The sequence below is a fragment of the Trachurus japonicus genome, chromosome 19, assembly GCF_045865225.1.
Source record: "Trachurus japonicus isolate A0001 chromosome 19, Traja_1.0".
NCBI lineage: Eukaryota > Metazoa > Chordata > Actinopteri > Carangiformes > Carangidae > Trachurus > Trachurus japonicus.
Genome location: NC_140925.1, coordinates 9,202,550 through 9,219,590, shown reverse-complemented (window position 1 = coordinate 9,219,590; position 17,041 = coordinate 9,202,550). Strand labels below are relative to the sequence as shown.

Below are 17,041 nucleotides of genomic sequence, written 5' to 3'. Positions count from 1 at the left end.
TAACTCATCTGTCTATTTATCCATCCAGCAGCAGGCTACCCAGACCTCCTTCTCCCCCATCCACATCCTCCTGCTCCTCCTCGGGGATCCCAAGGCATTCCCAGGCCAGACGGTGTATGTAATCCCTCCAGCATGCTCTGGGCCTGCCCCGGGGTCCACAGGGAAGCACCCCGGATGCATCCTGATCAGATGCCGGAGCCACATCAACTGGCTTCTTTTATCAATGCAGTATCTATCCAGATGTCTTGTGCCCTAAGGGCAAGGTAATCAGATACCCCCTTCTGACATGTGTGGATGTGGTTATGTGCGTGTCGTCGGTATATATATCACACCCACTTGAGGAGGTGTATGAGCAGCCTGGCGTAGCTCTGCATCATGGAGGGCTCCAGGTCCGGCAGCGTGACCAACTCGTACAGCAGCTTGATGAAGAGGATGTGGTCCTCTTTGCTGAACCTCCGGCCGTACAGCTTCAAAAACCTGCAAGGTGAGAGCAAGGTGAGCATCATTTCCTGTTTCAAACCACAGCAAATACGCAGGCCCCACTGTCCAAACATGAAGCCTTGATTAACCTCTCTGAATCTGAATCGAGGCCAAGTGGGCAAAGTGAATTAAAAGTACAGCCTTTATTTAAAGTTAAAGGGCAGAACATGTTGCCCTGATATTTTATTGTGGCAGACCCAGCAGCCCAGGCTCATGTGGTCTCTTCTTTAAAGACCCTAATGACACATATTCTTGGCACTTTATTTCCCATTTGTTAAAGTGTTGTAAAGATCTAGTGCTGAATACTTGGGTTGTGCCTTTCTAAAAATCAATAGCCTCTTTATTAAACTTCTTGCCACCTGTAAGGGAAACTAGACACACTGCACACTGTAATCTAATGACTACCCTGCAACAAATATCATATCTTATTTGTGAAGCTCATTGATTTCGGTTTTGATGCCACTGATGGCAACACAGAGGTATTATTGATGTAACTCTGTGATGATGTGTTAGGATGTGGTGCCTGGTTTTGCTGCACTGGCTGCACAGTTAATCCAGTGTAAAGTACCCAAAACAGACTCTTAAAGTACCACTACCTGTAATGAGCTTCTAGGTTCTACATAGCCTGTTATTATGAATCCCAAATGACTAGTTATGGGTTTAACTTGTGGTATATGCGGAGGAGAACAGCCTTGCTCAGACACTTACGAGAAGAGTTTCCTGGACCAGAAAGCGACCCCGGGCCACAGCTCTCTGAGGACAACAGCTCTGGACAGGTTGGCTTTGATCTCGGCCAAAAGCTCCGTGGCCTCCCGGTCCAACCGGTCCGAGTAAGGCAGCAGGCCGTTATACACGATCTCCTTCTGGGGGATAAACCCGCCCATGTCCTCGTCCACAGTCATAGCGTATCCCACTTTTTCTGCAGTGTATTGAATAAATTAAAAAAAGAATAATTAAAAAAAGAAAAGAAAACGTATTTATTTAATGGACGTTGTTGCTCTTGGGAGGCGCGCTGCCGAAGTTAGTGCAGCATAATCCGCTGTGTCCAGCAACCCGGGCGGAAGGACGGTGATCACAGGGGAAAGTATGTCACGCTAATTGAGCTGCGTAAAGCCCCGCGAGCCGCAGAGGGCCGGTTCCGCTCTGACCTGCGATGTAAAGGCGCTGCGTCACCTCGCGCTGCACACCGCAGGTATCCACAGGCGGCATTACGCGCGAGAGTGGCGAGGGACGGAGGGAGGGGAGGGGAGTGAAAGGGGAAGGAGGGTGAGAGGGGTGAGAGGCCTGGAGGTTTGGTGGTGCATCGGCAGGTGACGCACGACAGGAGGTCCAGTGAAAATGAGTAGCCCACAGGTTGCAAGAAAAGGCTGCAATACTTTAAGGTCAGGCTTTGATTTCAGCACCACTGAGTTTAATAAGAAGTGAAGGCTTTGATATGTGAAGGCTTTCATGTGAGGGCATCGGGTAGGCTAAGTGGGCTGGGAGGAGGAGGAAGCCTGGAAGGCTTTTCTTTTTGGACTACAAATCCCAGAGGCGCTGGATGAGTGCGTGTGCAGCGAGATAATCTGCAGAATATTAGGATGATCTGATAACTGGATTAATGCCCCACTCCTGTTCTACTGACCCACAGCCCTGCTACTCAGATAAACAGAGGGCTGGGTTTATCCAACTCTCTGTCTGTCTGTCTGTTTGTTTATCTGTCTGTCCATGCACTGACATAAATAAACTACAGTCCCCATCAACAGCTCCTGCCCATGTCATCCATGTCTACTTTTGCCGTCTTATGACACCTACATCCCCAGGTCTCTCCATTCTTGCGTTACCGTGCGCCCTCCCCATGTAAATCCTTTTACTTTAAGCCCATGTAATTCTCTGACCACTTCATGCTTAGAGTGGTGCGGCGTCGATCGGCAGGATATTGTCTAGCCTGCCCAGCGCTGACGTTTTCTGCTCCCGGCCAGAGCTTAGAGCATAATGCAGAAGCCCTATGAGTTCTTTGCTCTGGTTCTTTTCAGAGAAATGGGGCAATTGCTGCCACTCCACCCCAGACTTGTGCTAAGCTGCTGCCTGATTGTAACAAAGTGCCCTGTTTCCTCAATCTCACTAGAGGTCTCCTGGATGCTTTTGCAGGTTTTGACTACAGCCCCTGATAGCCCCATAGCCTTCAATCAAACTCACCTTTATAGGAGACAGCGAGCAGCGGAGAGCCCCCTTTAAAACTATTTTCTCTATATGTACACAGAGGAAGACGGACAGTCTTTTGAGAGAGATCCCAGAACAGAGTGTGCCTTCCACAAGGTATATCAACCCCAGGGAATCGTGCTGGACTTCGCCAAGTAATCTCACCCAAGTCTTTACCTTTTATATCCCCTCAGATCTCATTACTTTTGGGCTTTCTCTGACTCAGAGCAGTGACAGCACCTGTTTTCACTGTCTCCAATGTTGAACCGCATCCAGGAAGAAACATGGTGTCTGTTCTTATTTGTTCTTCCTTGTAATGTTTTGGGGGACCTGGAAACTAAATTTGTGGGAATTGTGTGCATGTGTGTGTGTGTTTGCACGAGTGTGTGTGTTTGTATGGGCACAGGCGCTTGCGTGTGTGCACGAATGTGTGTGCGCACATCTGTGAGATTCATTATTCCACAAGCGGAGTCTTCTACAGATGGAAAATATGATTCAGGACGATGATGATGCCTCTTTGACTCAGCAGGGAGACCAAATGGAGAGAGGAAAGAAGAGCGAGAGGGAGAGAGAGAGAAAGAGAGAGAGAGGAAAGTGATGGAGGAAGACGAGAGATGGACAGGAAAGAGAGATGATGATCCCACTGGAGGTAGATGTTTTTGTATTCCATCAGCTTGCTCATCTCTGAGCTCACAATCCTCTGCAGAAGTCAAGAAAGTCCAGTCCCAAAGAACACACACACACACACACACACACACACTTTAAGCTTCTAATTTCCACCAGGGATTTATGGTGATGCCAGTTTTCTCGCTCCAAAAATACTGGAAAATTCTGGCAGCCAATAAGTGCAATGTGTGTGTTTCAACGTGTGAGTGCATGTTTTTGTGTGTGTGTCTAAGTTTGGAGGGTGAAGAGTGTAAATGATGTGTCTGGGAAACCTGCATCGAGACGTCAACACACACACACACTCTCACACGCGCACGCACACACGCACACGCACAGAGTTCCTTCCATCCAGCTGGGTTTCTCGCTGGGAGATATGCAGCCCAGTTCATCGCCAGACAGGCGGGTAATATATGACCCCCGCTCCTGCCTCTCTCTCTCTCTCACACACACACACACATGCACACACATACCGACACACACTCTCAAACAAATACACAACCACATTAGAAAGTTTCTACAGAACTAACAGAGCTGTCCGCATGTTCTCCACTCAGATTCTTCTCTCACCAAAACCTCTCCCCCTGTTTCTTTTGGACGCGTCAACGACAAATTTCGCCCGAGGAAGCTACGCTGGTGATGCGGATGCCAAGGCGAGAAGGAAGCAAGGAGACAAGGAAATAGGAAAGGGGGGAAGGAGACACACATTCCATCACTGCCCCTGTGGATCTGCGGCAGGGGGAGAGCCTACCAGCTGTGGTTTCTAATCGTGAAGAAAGGCAGAGCTGCGAGGAGTACCCAGGTATGCAAGGTTAATTCCCTCTTTATCTCCTACTTCTTCTATCTCCCCGGCAGCAGCAGCAGCAGCAGCAGCAGCAGCAGCAGCAGCAGCAGCAGCAGCACTGCTTGTATTGCGCGCTAGTGTAGCAGTATGGTTGTTATATTTCACGATGACTGCTTATGTGATTTATGTGTGAACAGGAATGAGTCCGCTGAGAGGTTTCCCCTGGCTTCTCATATGCCTCTATGCAGCAGCTGTGTGTGCAGGTACCACACTCTGCTCTCACATGTGCATTTTGCTCAGAGTCACACGTTTTCTACCTTGATTCACATTTATGCACACCTTCTCCATCTCTCCGTCTATACTCATTAATGCAGACTCAGGTTTAAAATCTAGCACAGACCACACACACACTTGACACTTGTGCCCCCCCTTCTGCAGGCGTGGGTGGCGCAAAGGTCGACAATGTGTCCTCGGAGGTCTGTCGTCATCCGTGTGAGGAACTGATGATTTTGCTCACTGAGATCCAGGGCCTGCGTATTGTGACCGGCAGTCTGCTTGAAGATCTGGATAGAGTTGTAAGACACACAAATACATATCTCTATATCTGCAGATACACAGATACATCTGGATGTTGGAGTTTGTTAAAGCTACATGTGAGGATTTGCAGAAATTGGAACAAAAAACTATTTTATTTTTAGCTTTAACATTTATTTTAAGCTTTTTTTTTTTTAACACTTTTGAAACGTTGTACAATTTCATATATATTCTAAACTATATGAGGTCATTTTTGAGAACAGTAACAGTGCACTTTACATTGTGTGTGACAGGGTTAAGATTTGTGGGAAATTTATGTGACAAATCCAATTGAGAGTGCCAGTGCAAATGGAATAAGCAGCAACAACCCTTTTTTTGGCAGGAAGCTCTGCGGTTTGTGGTGAATGTCCTGGTAGTTTTGGAAAAAGAAAACATATCATCAGTGGTAAAATATTGGTCGTCATTCATCTAGCCATTAAAGACTAATTCAGCAAGTCCGAGTGTATAAATGAAGGGTATTATCTAAATACAATAGATAGAAATAGTGAAGAATCTGTTATTTTTTAATATTTTAAAAATGCTGCATGTATGTTTTTTTGTGTTTTCAGTCAAAAGAAAATGAAGAGATGCGGCTAACGCTGGCTGAGATGAGCAACAGCAGCCGCAGCAGCCTCAGGAGCAGAAGCAGAGGTGGCGGCGGTGGCGGTGGCGGTGGAGGTGGAGGTGTTGGTTTTGGTGGCGGAGCTGATGGCAGAGGCGGCGGTGGATATGGAGGCGGAGCTGATGGCAGAAGTGGCGGTGGATATGGAGGCGGAGCTGATGGTGGAGGTGGCGGTGGATTTGGAGGCGGAGCTGATGGCGGAGGTGGCGGCGGTGGCAGTGGATTTGGCGGTGGAGGTGGAGGTGTTGGATTTGGAGGCGGAGCTGATGGTGGAGGTGGCGGTGGATATGGTGGCGGAGCTGATGGTGATGGTGGCGGTGGATATGGTGGCGGAGCTGATGGTGGAGGTGGCGGTGGATATGGTGGCGGAGCTGATGGTGATGGTGGTGGTGGATATGGTGGCGGAGCTGATGGTGGAGGTGGCGGTGGATATGGTGGCGGAGCTGATGGTGATGGTGGCGGTGGATTTGGAGGCGGAGCTGATGGCAGAAGTGGCGGTGGATATGGTGGTGGAGCTGATGGTGGAGGTGGTGGTGGATTTGGAGGCAGAGCTGATGGTGGTGGTGGCGATGGATATGGTGGCGGGGCTGATGGCGGAGGTGGCGGTGGATTTGGTGGCGGGGCTGATGGCCGAGGTGGCGGTGGATTTGGTGGCGGGGCTGATGGTAGAGGTGGAGGTGGATTTGGAGGCAGAGCTGATGGTGGTGGTGGCGGTGGATATGGTGGTGGAGGTGATGGTGATGGTGGTGTTGGTGGTGGAAGTGGTGGAGGAGGTGGTGGTGGTGGTGGCAACGCCGGCTGGGGCAACGGCGGCTGGGGCGACGGCTTCGGCTTTGGCGACGATGACAATTACCTGGATAGAGACAGAGACGGAGAGATCTGGTGCATGCAGGACGGACGGATATACGAGCAGGGGGAGGACTGGGAGGTTGACAGCTGCACCTCCTGTACTTGCCAGGTTTGTGTTGAACTAATCTTATGTAACTACGACTTAGCAGTGAGGTGTTCCCAGGGAGAGCGTCATGATTGAATGGAAGACCTGTCACAGATAGACAGCAGGCCTTAACCTCATTTAACTTTATGTGGCGCCTCGAGCTTTCATGGGAAGTCCAAGTCTTCAGTCGAGTCTGAAGTCGTTTTACATTTTTATTTTGTACTTCAGAAGTGTCAAAGTTGTCTTCATTTTTGCAACTTGTATTTTAATTATTCAAATACACAAAGTGTCTTCACTCTGATATGATTGGCTTAATACTTAAGTAACTTGATATTTGATTTTCTAAAGACTTGACAAAAAAACCTGGACTGAATTGAACCTTAAAGAAATTTATTAAATAAATTTGGGGAAATGTGCTTATTTGACCTTTTTTTTGCCGAGAAGATTGGTACCAGTCATATATCTGCCTGTTGAATATGAAGATAAGTGTCACACTTCATTCAGTTATTCATTCATTTTGTGCCTGCCTTTGCCAAGAATCACTAGCTCACTTGTCATTTCAGATCCTGCCACTCACACATGCCCTGCAGTAACCCCCAGCTTTTTCTCATCTTTACTTCTCAGTGTAGCCTACTATATACCCGTCCACTCTCACTTACATTCTCGCACAGTGTCTATTGTCCATTGTGCCGCACAGTAGCTTCCCAGCCTCAGCTACCCGGTGATAAAGGTGACCTATTTTCAACTTTTCAGTGGTGTCTCCAAGTCGGGCCTTTGAGTCCTTCCAGTTCTTAGCATAAAGCCTGGAAACAGCGTGAAACAGCTGCTTTGGCTCAGTTCTTAAGTAAAAACAATCCACCAAATCCAAGAATTCACTGCCACTGGCCAAGAAATAGTCTGGCACACCTTCTTTAATGTGCATGAGCTTTGGAGGTGGTCAGGAGATGGCTAGCTTAACTTACCTCAAAAACCAAGATCACTTGGAAACTTCTAGTTTGTCCAAAAAAAAAGAAAAAAAAGTGTTAAGCTAAACTCCTATTCTACCTTGTTTGTTTTCATTCATATAAAAGTCTTGAAAAACAACTTGTGGTTTTATGGGATGTTATGAGCCAAACAATTTCTTGGCTGACAGCAGCGACTTCCCTGGGACAAGGCCGTTTCAAGCTTTCATGCTAAGCTAATGGTGTCTTGGCTTTAGCTTCACGTTTGACAGAGACACGAGAGCGGTATCAATCTTCTGTAACTCCCGACGAGAAAGTGAATAAACATATTTCCCCCAAATGTCCACTGTTGCTTCAAAATGCATTTACCAGTTGGGGAAGTTTCTCTTGTTTCCAATGTGGTTTTCATTTATTTCCAGAGCTCCCTTTGTTAGCATCTATCTATATTTTATGGTCGCTTCGTCGACCTCTCCGAGTCTGGTTCTCTTTATAAAATATCATTAGTTTTGAGTCATGACAGCACACCATTCCTATGCAAAGACTGGCATCAAGCAGAAGCATCTGGCTCAGATAACACGGTATGACTAATATTATCCTGGTATGTCTCTCTATTACCTTGTTAAGGATGGAAAGGTGGTGTGTCAGCAGGTGTCTTGCCCTCCTGTGTCCTGCATCAATCCATCCTTTATCGACGGAGAGTGCTGCCCTGTTTGTCTCAGTAAGGTTGAATTGCTGGCAGCTATGAGATAGTGTTCATACCTACAGTGTTATAGAAGTAATACCTACAGAGTCTTTGTGTTTTTTTTTTCAAAGATAAAGAAGGCTGGTCCCCGTGGTCTGAGTGGACCCACTGTTCTGTCACCTGTGGGCGTGGCGGGCAGCAAAGGGGCCGATCGTGTAACAGCATCACGCCAGCCTGCTCCGGTCCGTCACTTCAGACCCGCAGCTGCATGTTAACAAAGTGCGAGCGCAAGGGTAGGTCTACTCTGCACATCTGATACCTCGCATGTCTTGACTTCAATTATCTGTCTGTGATCGATTGAGCGCAGCCAATCCAAAGGAAACAAGTGAATAGTCCTCAAAGAGCAAACATATGGAACATCAGGCGGGTGGATTTTTAGTCGTTGTCATAATTGGAAACATGTTGTCTTTAGTCCTGTAAATGTGCACGCAGTTTGGAGCCCTACTAGTGACGGTCTGTGTTGAATTCTGCTCAGACACATTTCCAGACTGCTACTCACAGAAAAACAATATTTATGTGCATGTTTCATGTGCAGCGCGTGCCGACGGGAAATGGGGCCTTTGGTCGCCCTGGTCCGCGTGCACAACCACGTGTGGAGAGGGACACATCACACGAGTGCGTCTGTGCAACAACCCTCCGCCACAGAAGGGGGGCAAAGGGTGCACGGGCAGCGGCAGGGAGACGCAGCCTTGCAACAACACACTCTGCCCCAGTGAGTTCAGGATCACAAATACACATTTCCAACTGCACAGTGTGCACTAATCTGCCTTACAGGCAAATGACAGCGTATGTTTGTGTGCTGCAGTTGCTGGAGGCTGGACGACATGGTCTGAATGGTCAATGTGCTCGGAGTCTTGTGGAGGAGGCCTCTCAAGTCGCCAGAGAGAGTGTGTGAACCCGGCCCCTCAGCACGGAGGGAAGAATTGTGCTGGAGACGCGGTGGACTATGAATCTTGTAATAGACAAGCATGTCCATTAGGTAAAGTTAACTAAACCTAAGGGTATAGGTATATCTTAATTTATTTTGCAGATATTGTTCTATAAGGAGGCTAAGCTTTACATCCATGGATAAACCTAATCCTTTTTTGTACTAGAGGTAACATATTTCCAAACAAAAGAGGATTAAAACCAACATCCTACAGTGTTTATTCTCCCTTTATTCAATTATTGAGGCTTAGGACAGAGTGAGTGATTCAAATATGAATTTCACATTGACCCAATCTTGGATTATTTGCTTTGTGACTCTGTGTGTTTTTTTTCAGACACGTGTTTGCTGTTACATCCTTGTTTCCCCGGGGTGCAGTGCACAACGCATAGCGATGGATCATGGGAATGTGGAGACTGTCCGTCGGGGTTTTACGGCAACGGCACTCACTGTGAAGATGAGAATGAGGTAATAACCACATATTGATGTGCTGGTTAACAGTGGGAAGTGACAATCTTATCATGAGGGCAGGCTCACGATCAGTTACAGATGTGGGCCACTGGAAAACAATGATTTGTTTGTTTTTAATTGATCAGAATCAGTGTCAGACTGAAACATGTCAACATCTTTCAGTCATGGTGGCCAGAGGATGAAGTACAGTATACAACCAATTTCTCTATGGGGACAAATAAAGTCCTTCTGCTCTTCTTCTTACTATAATAACTTGGAGATCTCATGACTTCTCCTTTAAGGCCACCATTTCTACTTTCTAACAAATTATTTCATGCATGTAAATACTGCTATTCATGGTCGCAGGAGGATGAATCCTAATGTCTTTGATCCTCAGAGCTCACTACTCCATGATTACAAAAGACCTAGATAACATATGATTGGTCACCTTTACCTCAAACCTATTACTCAAGTCACTGTGATCTGCTGATCTGACATAAATATTCTGTCTCCTGATCCTGGCAAGACATAACACAGTTGTACAAACAGTTCACGTTTGATATGCTGAACACGGTTAATCCCTCTCTCCTCAGTGTGAAGTGGAGGGTGTGTGTTTTACAGAGTGTGTAAACACAGACCCTGGGTACTACTGTCTGCCCTGTCCTCCTCGCTACAAAGGCACACAGCCATATGGCCTTGGACTGCAGGCAGCGATGAAAAGCAAGCAGGCACGTGTTTCACTCTTTGAGCCTTTATAAATCTTTTTTTTTTTTTTACATCAGTTGCTTTCATCACAGGCCACTTTTGTGTTTTTAAATCCTTTTTTTTTTTTTTGTTTCAGGTGTGCGAACCATACAATCCCTGTAAAGACAACACACACAACTGCCACAAGTGGGCTGAATGTATATACCTGGGCCTGGCATCTGAGGTCTTGTTTAAGTGCGTGTGTGCCGTTGGCTTCGCGGGCGACGGCTTTCTGTGCGGTGACGACTCTGATCTGGACGGCTGGCCCAACTACAAACTGCCCTGCAAGCAAAATGCGACCTATCACTGTCAGAAGGTAAAAAAACAAACAAACACCAGCACTGAGATGTTAAATTATTCACATCGGATTATCTGGTGCTTGGATGTGATTCCTCTAAACTGGGCTGTGATTGGCTGCAGGATAATTGCCCCACGATACCAAACTCTGGACAGGAGGACCTGGACATGGACGGACTGGGAGACGCCTGCGATCCTGACGACGACAATGATGACATCTTAGACGAGAGGGTGGGGGGGTCGTGATTGAGATTAAGTTTTGAAATGACCATGTCTGACAAATGGGGCGTATGTTTATTCACATCCTCTGTTTCGACGCAGGACAATTGCCCGCTGGTGTACAACCCTCGGCAGTACGACTCGGACAGAGACGGGGTCGGCGACCGGTGTGACAACTGTCCGTTTGAGAGCAACCCGCTGCAGACGGACACTGATGACAACGGAGAGGGAGACGCCTGCAGCATCGACATGGATGGAGACGGTAGGAGCTACTTCCTCATCAATACTTAGTGCCCAGTTATTTATTGTTTCTCCCTCGTTCCCTGTAGTGTTGTTTTCTTCCAGTGGTATCTACATTTAAGGATCAATTGGTGCTGGTCAGAGTTGTATTGGCACCTGATTCACACTACAAAACCAAGCCAATGTTGTAAATTAGGGAGTGTTTTATAAAATGTTACTATAATATACAAACTCAGAAAAAGTGTGTGTCAAATGGATTTAATTACATTTACCCAAACACAGTATTGATTAGTTTCTGCATCTTGTTTCTAAGTAAAAGCTACAAGAAAAGCATTTTATCCAATATATGTGTGTGTGTGTGTGTGTGTCGCTCTCCCTCCAGAGGTGCTGAATGAACGTGACAACTGTCCTTTAATCTACAACACCGACCAGAGGGACACAGACATGGATGGCGTCGGAGACCAGTGTGACAACTGTCCCCTTCTACACAACCCACTGCAGGTTCCTGAAAAAAACACACACACACACACAGACACACACAAATAAAAACACACATACATGTATCGCTAAATAGAAGCGCACATGTAACTCTGTATGTATGTACTGACACAGATACAGTTGTTGCGGTTGTGCTGCCTCACAAAACATCTGGTCTGGGATGCACATTTAATAAACACAAGGATCCAAGAAAGCTGTTCGAACAATTTATCGGTGGCAATTAATCTTGGATGTCTCTACGGGGAGTGGATGCTAAACGAAGCATAGACATGTGATTTAACACTATGTAAACATTGCTTTGTTTGTATGTGTGTGTGTGTGTGTTTGCAGGTGGACTCTGACAGTGACCTGGTCGGGGACATGTGCGACGACAACGACGACATCGACGAGGACGGCCACCAAAACTCTCTTGACAACTGCCCCTACATCCCCAACAGCAACCAGGCCGACCATGACAACGACGGGAAGGGAGACGCCTGCGACCATGACGATGACAACGACGGTATCCCCGACGACAGGGACAACTGCAGACTGGTGCCCAACAGGGACCAGCTGGACTCTGACGGTCAGTGCTTCTTCAAAACCTTTATCGAAAAACAAAACCTAATCTGAAAAAAAAAACTAAACCTCCCTCAACAGATGTGATATCATCGTACAGATGTGAACAAATGCTGATTAATTTGCTGTCGCACAGGGAAAATATTTTATGATAAATGGATTCTGCAGTGGTGCAGGGAAATCCTATGACCACAAGTCCAATGATCCAGGTCATGTTAATGTTGGACATCGACATAAACAGTTTATAACTCTCTGTAGTGATATTAATCATACTTAAAACATGGTTTAATCTATCCACCATCATCATACAAGACCTTCTTACCACATTTGCACGTTTCCCATCCAGTTTCTTTGTTCCCTTGTTGGCAGAAAATCAAAGAGATTCGCATCTTTTTACTCAATCCATGTGTTTCTCTCTGTGTGTCTGTCAGGTGATGGCAGCGGGGAAGCATGTTTTGACGACTTTGACAACGACAGCGTTCCAGATGCGCTGGATCCCTGTCCGCTGAACCAGGATATCGGGTCGACAGACTTCAGGAAGTTTCAGGTTGTTCTGCTGGACCCGAAAGGCACAACACAGTCTGACCCCCTGTGGGTGATCCGCAGCCAGGGCAGAGAGCTGCTGCAGACGGCCAACTCGGACCCCGGCATCGCTTTAGGTCAGAAGGTTCATGACTTTTCATGAGAGAAATCAAAGCCCTGCTCTACACAAGTATGTATACTGAAAACTAAACCAAAATGTCCAAATGGTTTGAACAGGATACGACAAGTTCAGCGCTGTCGACTTCAGTGTGACGTTTTATGTCAACACCGACCGAGATGACGACTACGCGGGAATCGTGTTCGCTTACCAGTCCAGTCAACGCTTCTATGTTGTCATGTGGAAACAGGTTAGATACAATTATGATGATCGATAAAGCACTCATTAAGATCTTCATTATCTTGTTTTTTTCTTTTTGAAAAATCTGTTTATTATTATTTTTTTAGTTAAACACATATCCAAATCACAAATTCAGTAAATATACACAAAAAATCCCCCCATTCCCGCCCTCACCCACCCCCCCATGTTCCCAGATCCTCTAAAGGAAAATAAATAAAAAGAGTATTATAAAGAGAAATATTCTGACAAAGAAGAAATAGAACAAGGTAAAATAACTAAATGATAATATAATAATAAATAAATAAAATAAAATAAATTAATTAAAAAAACAAAACAGCAATGGTTTAAGTTACCAGTCTTCACCTAAATATGCTGAATTGTACTCTACTAGTCCCAGTTTGTCACATTAATCATGTTGTCAAATCTTTAAAATCCCCATGACCATAACTTTCTTTGTATTTCGTTATATCAGACTTTTCAGAGACTTGACTTTTCAAGCACGCACATATCCATCCTCCCTGTTCTTTCTTTCTTTCTCTCAGGTGTCTCAGGCTTACTGGGAGAAAAGGCCATCCAAAGCCTTCGGCACAGCAGGAGTGTCCATCAAACTGGTCAACTCCACCACAGGACCAGGGGAGTATCTACGTAACGCCCTCTGGCACACTGGAAATACCAGACACCAGGCACGAATCACTGTTTTTTTTTGTGTTTTTTTTTTTTCACAGTTTACTCTGCTTGTAGTGAAACACGCTGAAGTTTTCTTTTCAACTAGAATGGTCTTTGACAATGTGCTCGACTGACACAGTAAAGATCAGATACTGACATCTTCACGTGTCATTTTTCAGGTCAGAACTTTGTGGCATGACCCCAATAATATTGGCTGGAGGGACTTCACCGCCTATCGCATCCACCTTATCCACAGACCCAGGACTGGGTTCATCAGGTACAAAACACAGTCACCTTATAAAGTAGATTCATCATATCTGGTGTCACTTTTATCACTGGCTCATCAGCAGGAGTCCTGAATGAGTATAAACCCCAAATATCCAGCGTATGTGAAGGAAATGACTCCATTTCCATCTGTGTTTCTTCACATTTGTCTGGAAATATTGTTCTGTTAAATATACTTACAGTTATTGCTACAGGCAGGGATGGTCATAAACAAGGCAGCTGATATGTGAATCTGTGCACGTATGAAGCTTTCGTTGCTCGACTAGTTTTTCTCCTTGGAGCCTGAGATTGTCATAAACCACAGCTGGATTACGACCGTGGAAATCAACCAACTTTTGAGCTGTTGAACTTTTGTGGGCTCCCTCATGGGAGCAACAGATCTTTCCTAGTGGAAATACCTCTACATTAGCAGTAACCTTTTAACTTTTAATTTACAGTTAAAGCATTTGATGTTATTGGCCTGGCCTTTAAAGGACAAAGCCAATGTTTAAGCTAAATTACTACATATCAGATATATACGTAGTGTTTTTAATGTGACTTTCTCCATAATTCTCAAGCAGAAACTGTTTCCCATCCGTTTCTGTCTTCTATTAAAATCAACTTTTAGGAATTTCAGATTAATTTGAGATTAGAGATCATCGTGTCTGTATTTATTTCTGTGAAACAACATAGTCGAACACCGCTGGCGCATAGAAATGAAGTGCAGACCGTTCAGATTAATCTGCATTTGCAACCACTAACCTAAAATTATATTACTTCGATAATGATACAACTATACTTTGAGGGCATCAAGCAGGTTCAGCTGTAAATGGATTTTCATAATCTAATGAAGGGAATGGAAACAAATAGCAGAGAACTCAAAACTCTGAAATAATAAAGCAAACCTAAAAACCACTACATCACTGTAAAACAGATCAAATTAGTAAAAGAAAAATTGGCCAAAAAAAAAAACGGTGACATGTTCCTTTAAATCACATATTTTTGGGCTCAATCAGCAGCAGTTCAGGTTATGTAGGTTTTAGTGGAACAACAATCTGCTGAATAACTTCTTAAATCTGTGAAAATCACATTCAGTGTCGCCCTTGAAGGAATAATTCACTCTCAGATGTTCTTACACTCGAGGACATCATCAATCTCCAAGAGTTATTTTATGATAACAGCGTAATTCACTTTCTTTGTTATACCCAGCTCCCCTCAACCTGCCACATCTTCTTCTACTTAGTTGTACTTCTTACTAATGGACTTTTAAAAAAAGAAAAAACAAACAAAAAACCCCTCCAGGCTATAGTTTTCTGTGCTTTGTGCTGTTCATGTATAGATGCACAGAAATCACATTGCCATCGAGATGTTTTCATGCCCAGGAAAAGAGAGGGGAATGAGAACAAGGCTGTTATGAGTTATGAGCCAAGCCCACTTGTTCAAATACTCTTAAAGAAGGCTTTGGCTCTGCTGCATTGTGGGAACAGAACGATTGTACTGTATGATGACTGTACGGCCGCATGCTTATTGAATGTGGGTCTGAAAAGAAGCTGCAGCTCTTTGAATGTGAAGGACAGACACACATTGATATTTTTTGATAGCTGCTACCAAGTTCCATTGTAACGGCTTTAAATATCTCTCCATTTGACGTCATGCTCTCAATATCACCCCCTAGAATACGCACTAACAAGAACAGGAACCAGAAGGAACATACACAACCAAACAACAAGCATGACCCAGAAATGTGGTGCACATTGTCATCAGTGAGGAAATATGGATTAAGACTCCCAGTGTCAGTCAAAGTAACAAACGCATTGTGTAAAATATATGCTATTCAGCATTATAAGTGTTACTTCTGAAAAAAGAAGTGTTACCAGCAAATCAAATTCGACTTAAAGAGCAACAACACATGTACCCACGATGCATTTTAATGTTGCAGCTGCCTCAGGTGACAGTGATTCAGCTGTTTTCTCTGCAAATGTAGTGGAGTAGAAGTAACTCGGAGCTGCAGTATTGGGTGAATGAATGGAGCTAAAGCAGGATTGTACCTCTCGTTTAATAACAAATGGCTTCTATTGATTAGTATTGTATCGCTGTGTTTTTCCCTGGCAGGGTGGTGGTGTACGAGGGCAGGGACATTTTGTCTGACTCGGGGGCGGTGTACGACCACACCCTGGCTGGAGGCAGACTGGGACTGTTTGTCTTCTCTCAGGAACACGTCCTCTTCTCAGACCTCAGATATGAGTGCAGAGGTGAGACTCGCTGTCTCATCATTTGTCCTGACCACCCATCAGCATTCAGATCCTTTACTTAAATACTTTTTTGTCTGTAAAAACATTTTTTAGCACTTAGAAGCAAAAGTATCATCAGTGAAAGTATTTATTATGCAGGAAATTGCCCTGTGCCTCATGTATACACGAAGTGGATATTAGTTAATTCTGATGCAAATGAGGGAAGTCAAAGCCAATAAAGCTGAGAGCATTGATTTATTTTTCTAACACTGAATTGTATTGTCTCAGCATAATTGATGTTTTTATGTCATGTTTCATTTAAAATCTTAATCTGCAGAATAACTAGTACAATATGTACCTCTGAACTGAAGTGGTGTAGCAATATAAAGGAGAATAAATTGGAAATTCACAAAGTAAAATGCAAGTAACTCTTCAGCATTTGCAAATCTGTTCTGTTATTACAGTATAAGGTCAAGTATTTCTGATGGACTGTGTCTTTAATCTGTTTTCTTGTTTTTTTTCCCTGCAGATAACTAACAGCATATTCAGGAAACCCTACATCAACTACCCACCAGAGATGCACATTCGTTTCAGAGAGAGAGAGAGGAGGATGCACCAGATCCAGGCATTTATCCAGCCAGGCTATCAATTAGTGACCATGGTCTATCTATCAGCTTTCCATGCAACAGTATTGATCTCATTTGCTGTATGTGACTGCAGGACTCTGACAGCAGCTGACAGTAACCTCTTATTGCTTTTCATTTGTGCTTTCCTAATGGTTGTAAATAATTATTTATTGCCAGCTACCAATTATAAAAAGGCAGAGATATGAATATGAACAGATGGAGTCTGTGGAGAAGATTTCTGGTGGTAACTTATCAATAAAAGACCCTTTTTTCCCCCTATTGTTTCTTTTTTTTTTTCTTTTCTTCTCTGATGACGCCAGCACAGCACAGGGGGACTGAGGAAATGTGGTCTCCAGCGCCTTCTAGTGGTGAAAGTAACAATTACAAATACCTTAAGACTAAGGTTATATGAGGTTGCTAAAGCCAGTGGTGGAAAAAGTCTTCAAATCATTTATTTAAAAATACAAAAATACATTACAATTCAAAACCCTGAATTCAAAATATTGAATAAAAAGCACTAACT

The 17,041-nt window shown here is 44.6% G+C and overlaps 2 protein-coding genes and 1 long non-coding RNA gene across 3 annotated transcripts in view; 2 read left to right on the top strand and 1 right to left on the bottom strand.

Annotated features, from left to right (window-relative positions):
- LOC146967373 (proteasome activator complex subunit 4B-like) overlaps positions 1 to 1,699 on the bottom strand; it is a 41,561-nt gene extending 39,862 nt beyond the window's left edge. The window contains exons 1-2 of the mRNA XM_085761951.1: positions 1,189 to 1,699; positions 337 to 477 (exon numbers count right to left, since the gene is read on the bottom strand). Coding sequence (XP_085618077.1) covers positions 337 to 477; positions 1,189 to 1,382 — 335 coding nt within the window. The 5' untranslated portion in view covers positions 1,383 to 1,699. The remainder of the gene's footprint in view (positions 1 to 336; positions 478 to 1,188) is intronic.
- On the top strand, positions 347 to 3,233 carry LOC146967372 (uncharacterized). Its single transcript, XR_015034418.1, has 3 exons — positions 347 to 484; positions 2,723 to 2,778; positions 3,188 to 3,233. It is a non-coding gene; the product is annotated as an uncharacterized LOC146967372 (long non-coding RNA).
- A 2,817-nt stretch (positions 3,234 to 6,050) lies between these two features.
- LOC146967371 (thrombospondin-2-like) lies at positions 6,051 to 16,797 on the top strand. Its single transcript, XM_085761953.1, has 18 exons — positions 6,051 to 6,261; positions 7,803 to 7,896; positions 7,992 to 8,153; positions 8,456 to 8,632; positions 8,726 to 8,899; positions 9,183 to 9,313; positions 9,889 to 10,023; positions 10,137 to 10,355; positions 10,460 to 10,567; positions 10,658 to 10,817; positions 11,178 to 11,296; positions 11,624 to 11,858; positions 12,283 to 12,510; positions 12,611 to 12,741; positions 13,274 to 13,414; positions 13,577 to 13,674; positions 15,774 to 15,913; positions 16,422 to 16,797. Exons 1-18 carry the CDS (start codon positions 6,190 to 6,192, stop codon positions 16,427 to 16,429), a joined length of 2,532 nt encoding a protein of 843 aa, XP_085618079.1. The 5' UTR covers positions 6,051 to 6,189; the 3' UTR covers positions 16,430 to 16,797.
- The last annotated feature ends 244 nt before the right edge of the window (positions 16,798 to 17,041 follow it).

What these genes read in the sequence shown, in the direction of transcription:
- LOC146967371 (XM_085761953.1), top strand. Translation starts at nt 6,190, where the DNA reads ATGCAGGACGGACGGATATACGAGCAGGGGGAGGACTGGGAGGTTGAC. An exon ending in ACTGTGAAGATGAGAATGAG is followed by an intron (nt 9,314 to 9,888) that starts GTAATAACCACA and finishes CTCTCTCCTCAG; the next exon opens with TGTGAAGTGGAGGGTGTGTG. An exon ending in CTGGAAATACCAGACACCAG is followed by an intron (nt 13,415 to 13,576) that starts GCACGAATCACT and finishes GTCATTTTTCAG; the next exon opens with GTCAGAACTTTGTGGCATGA.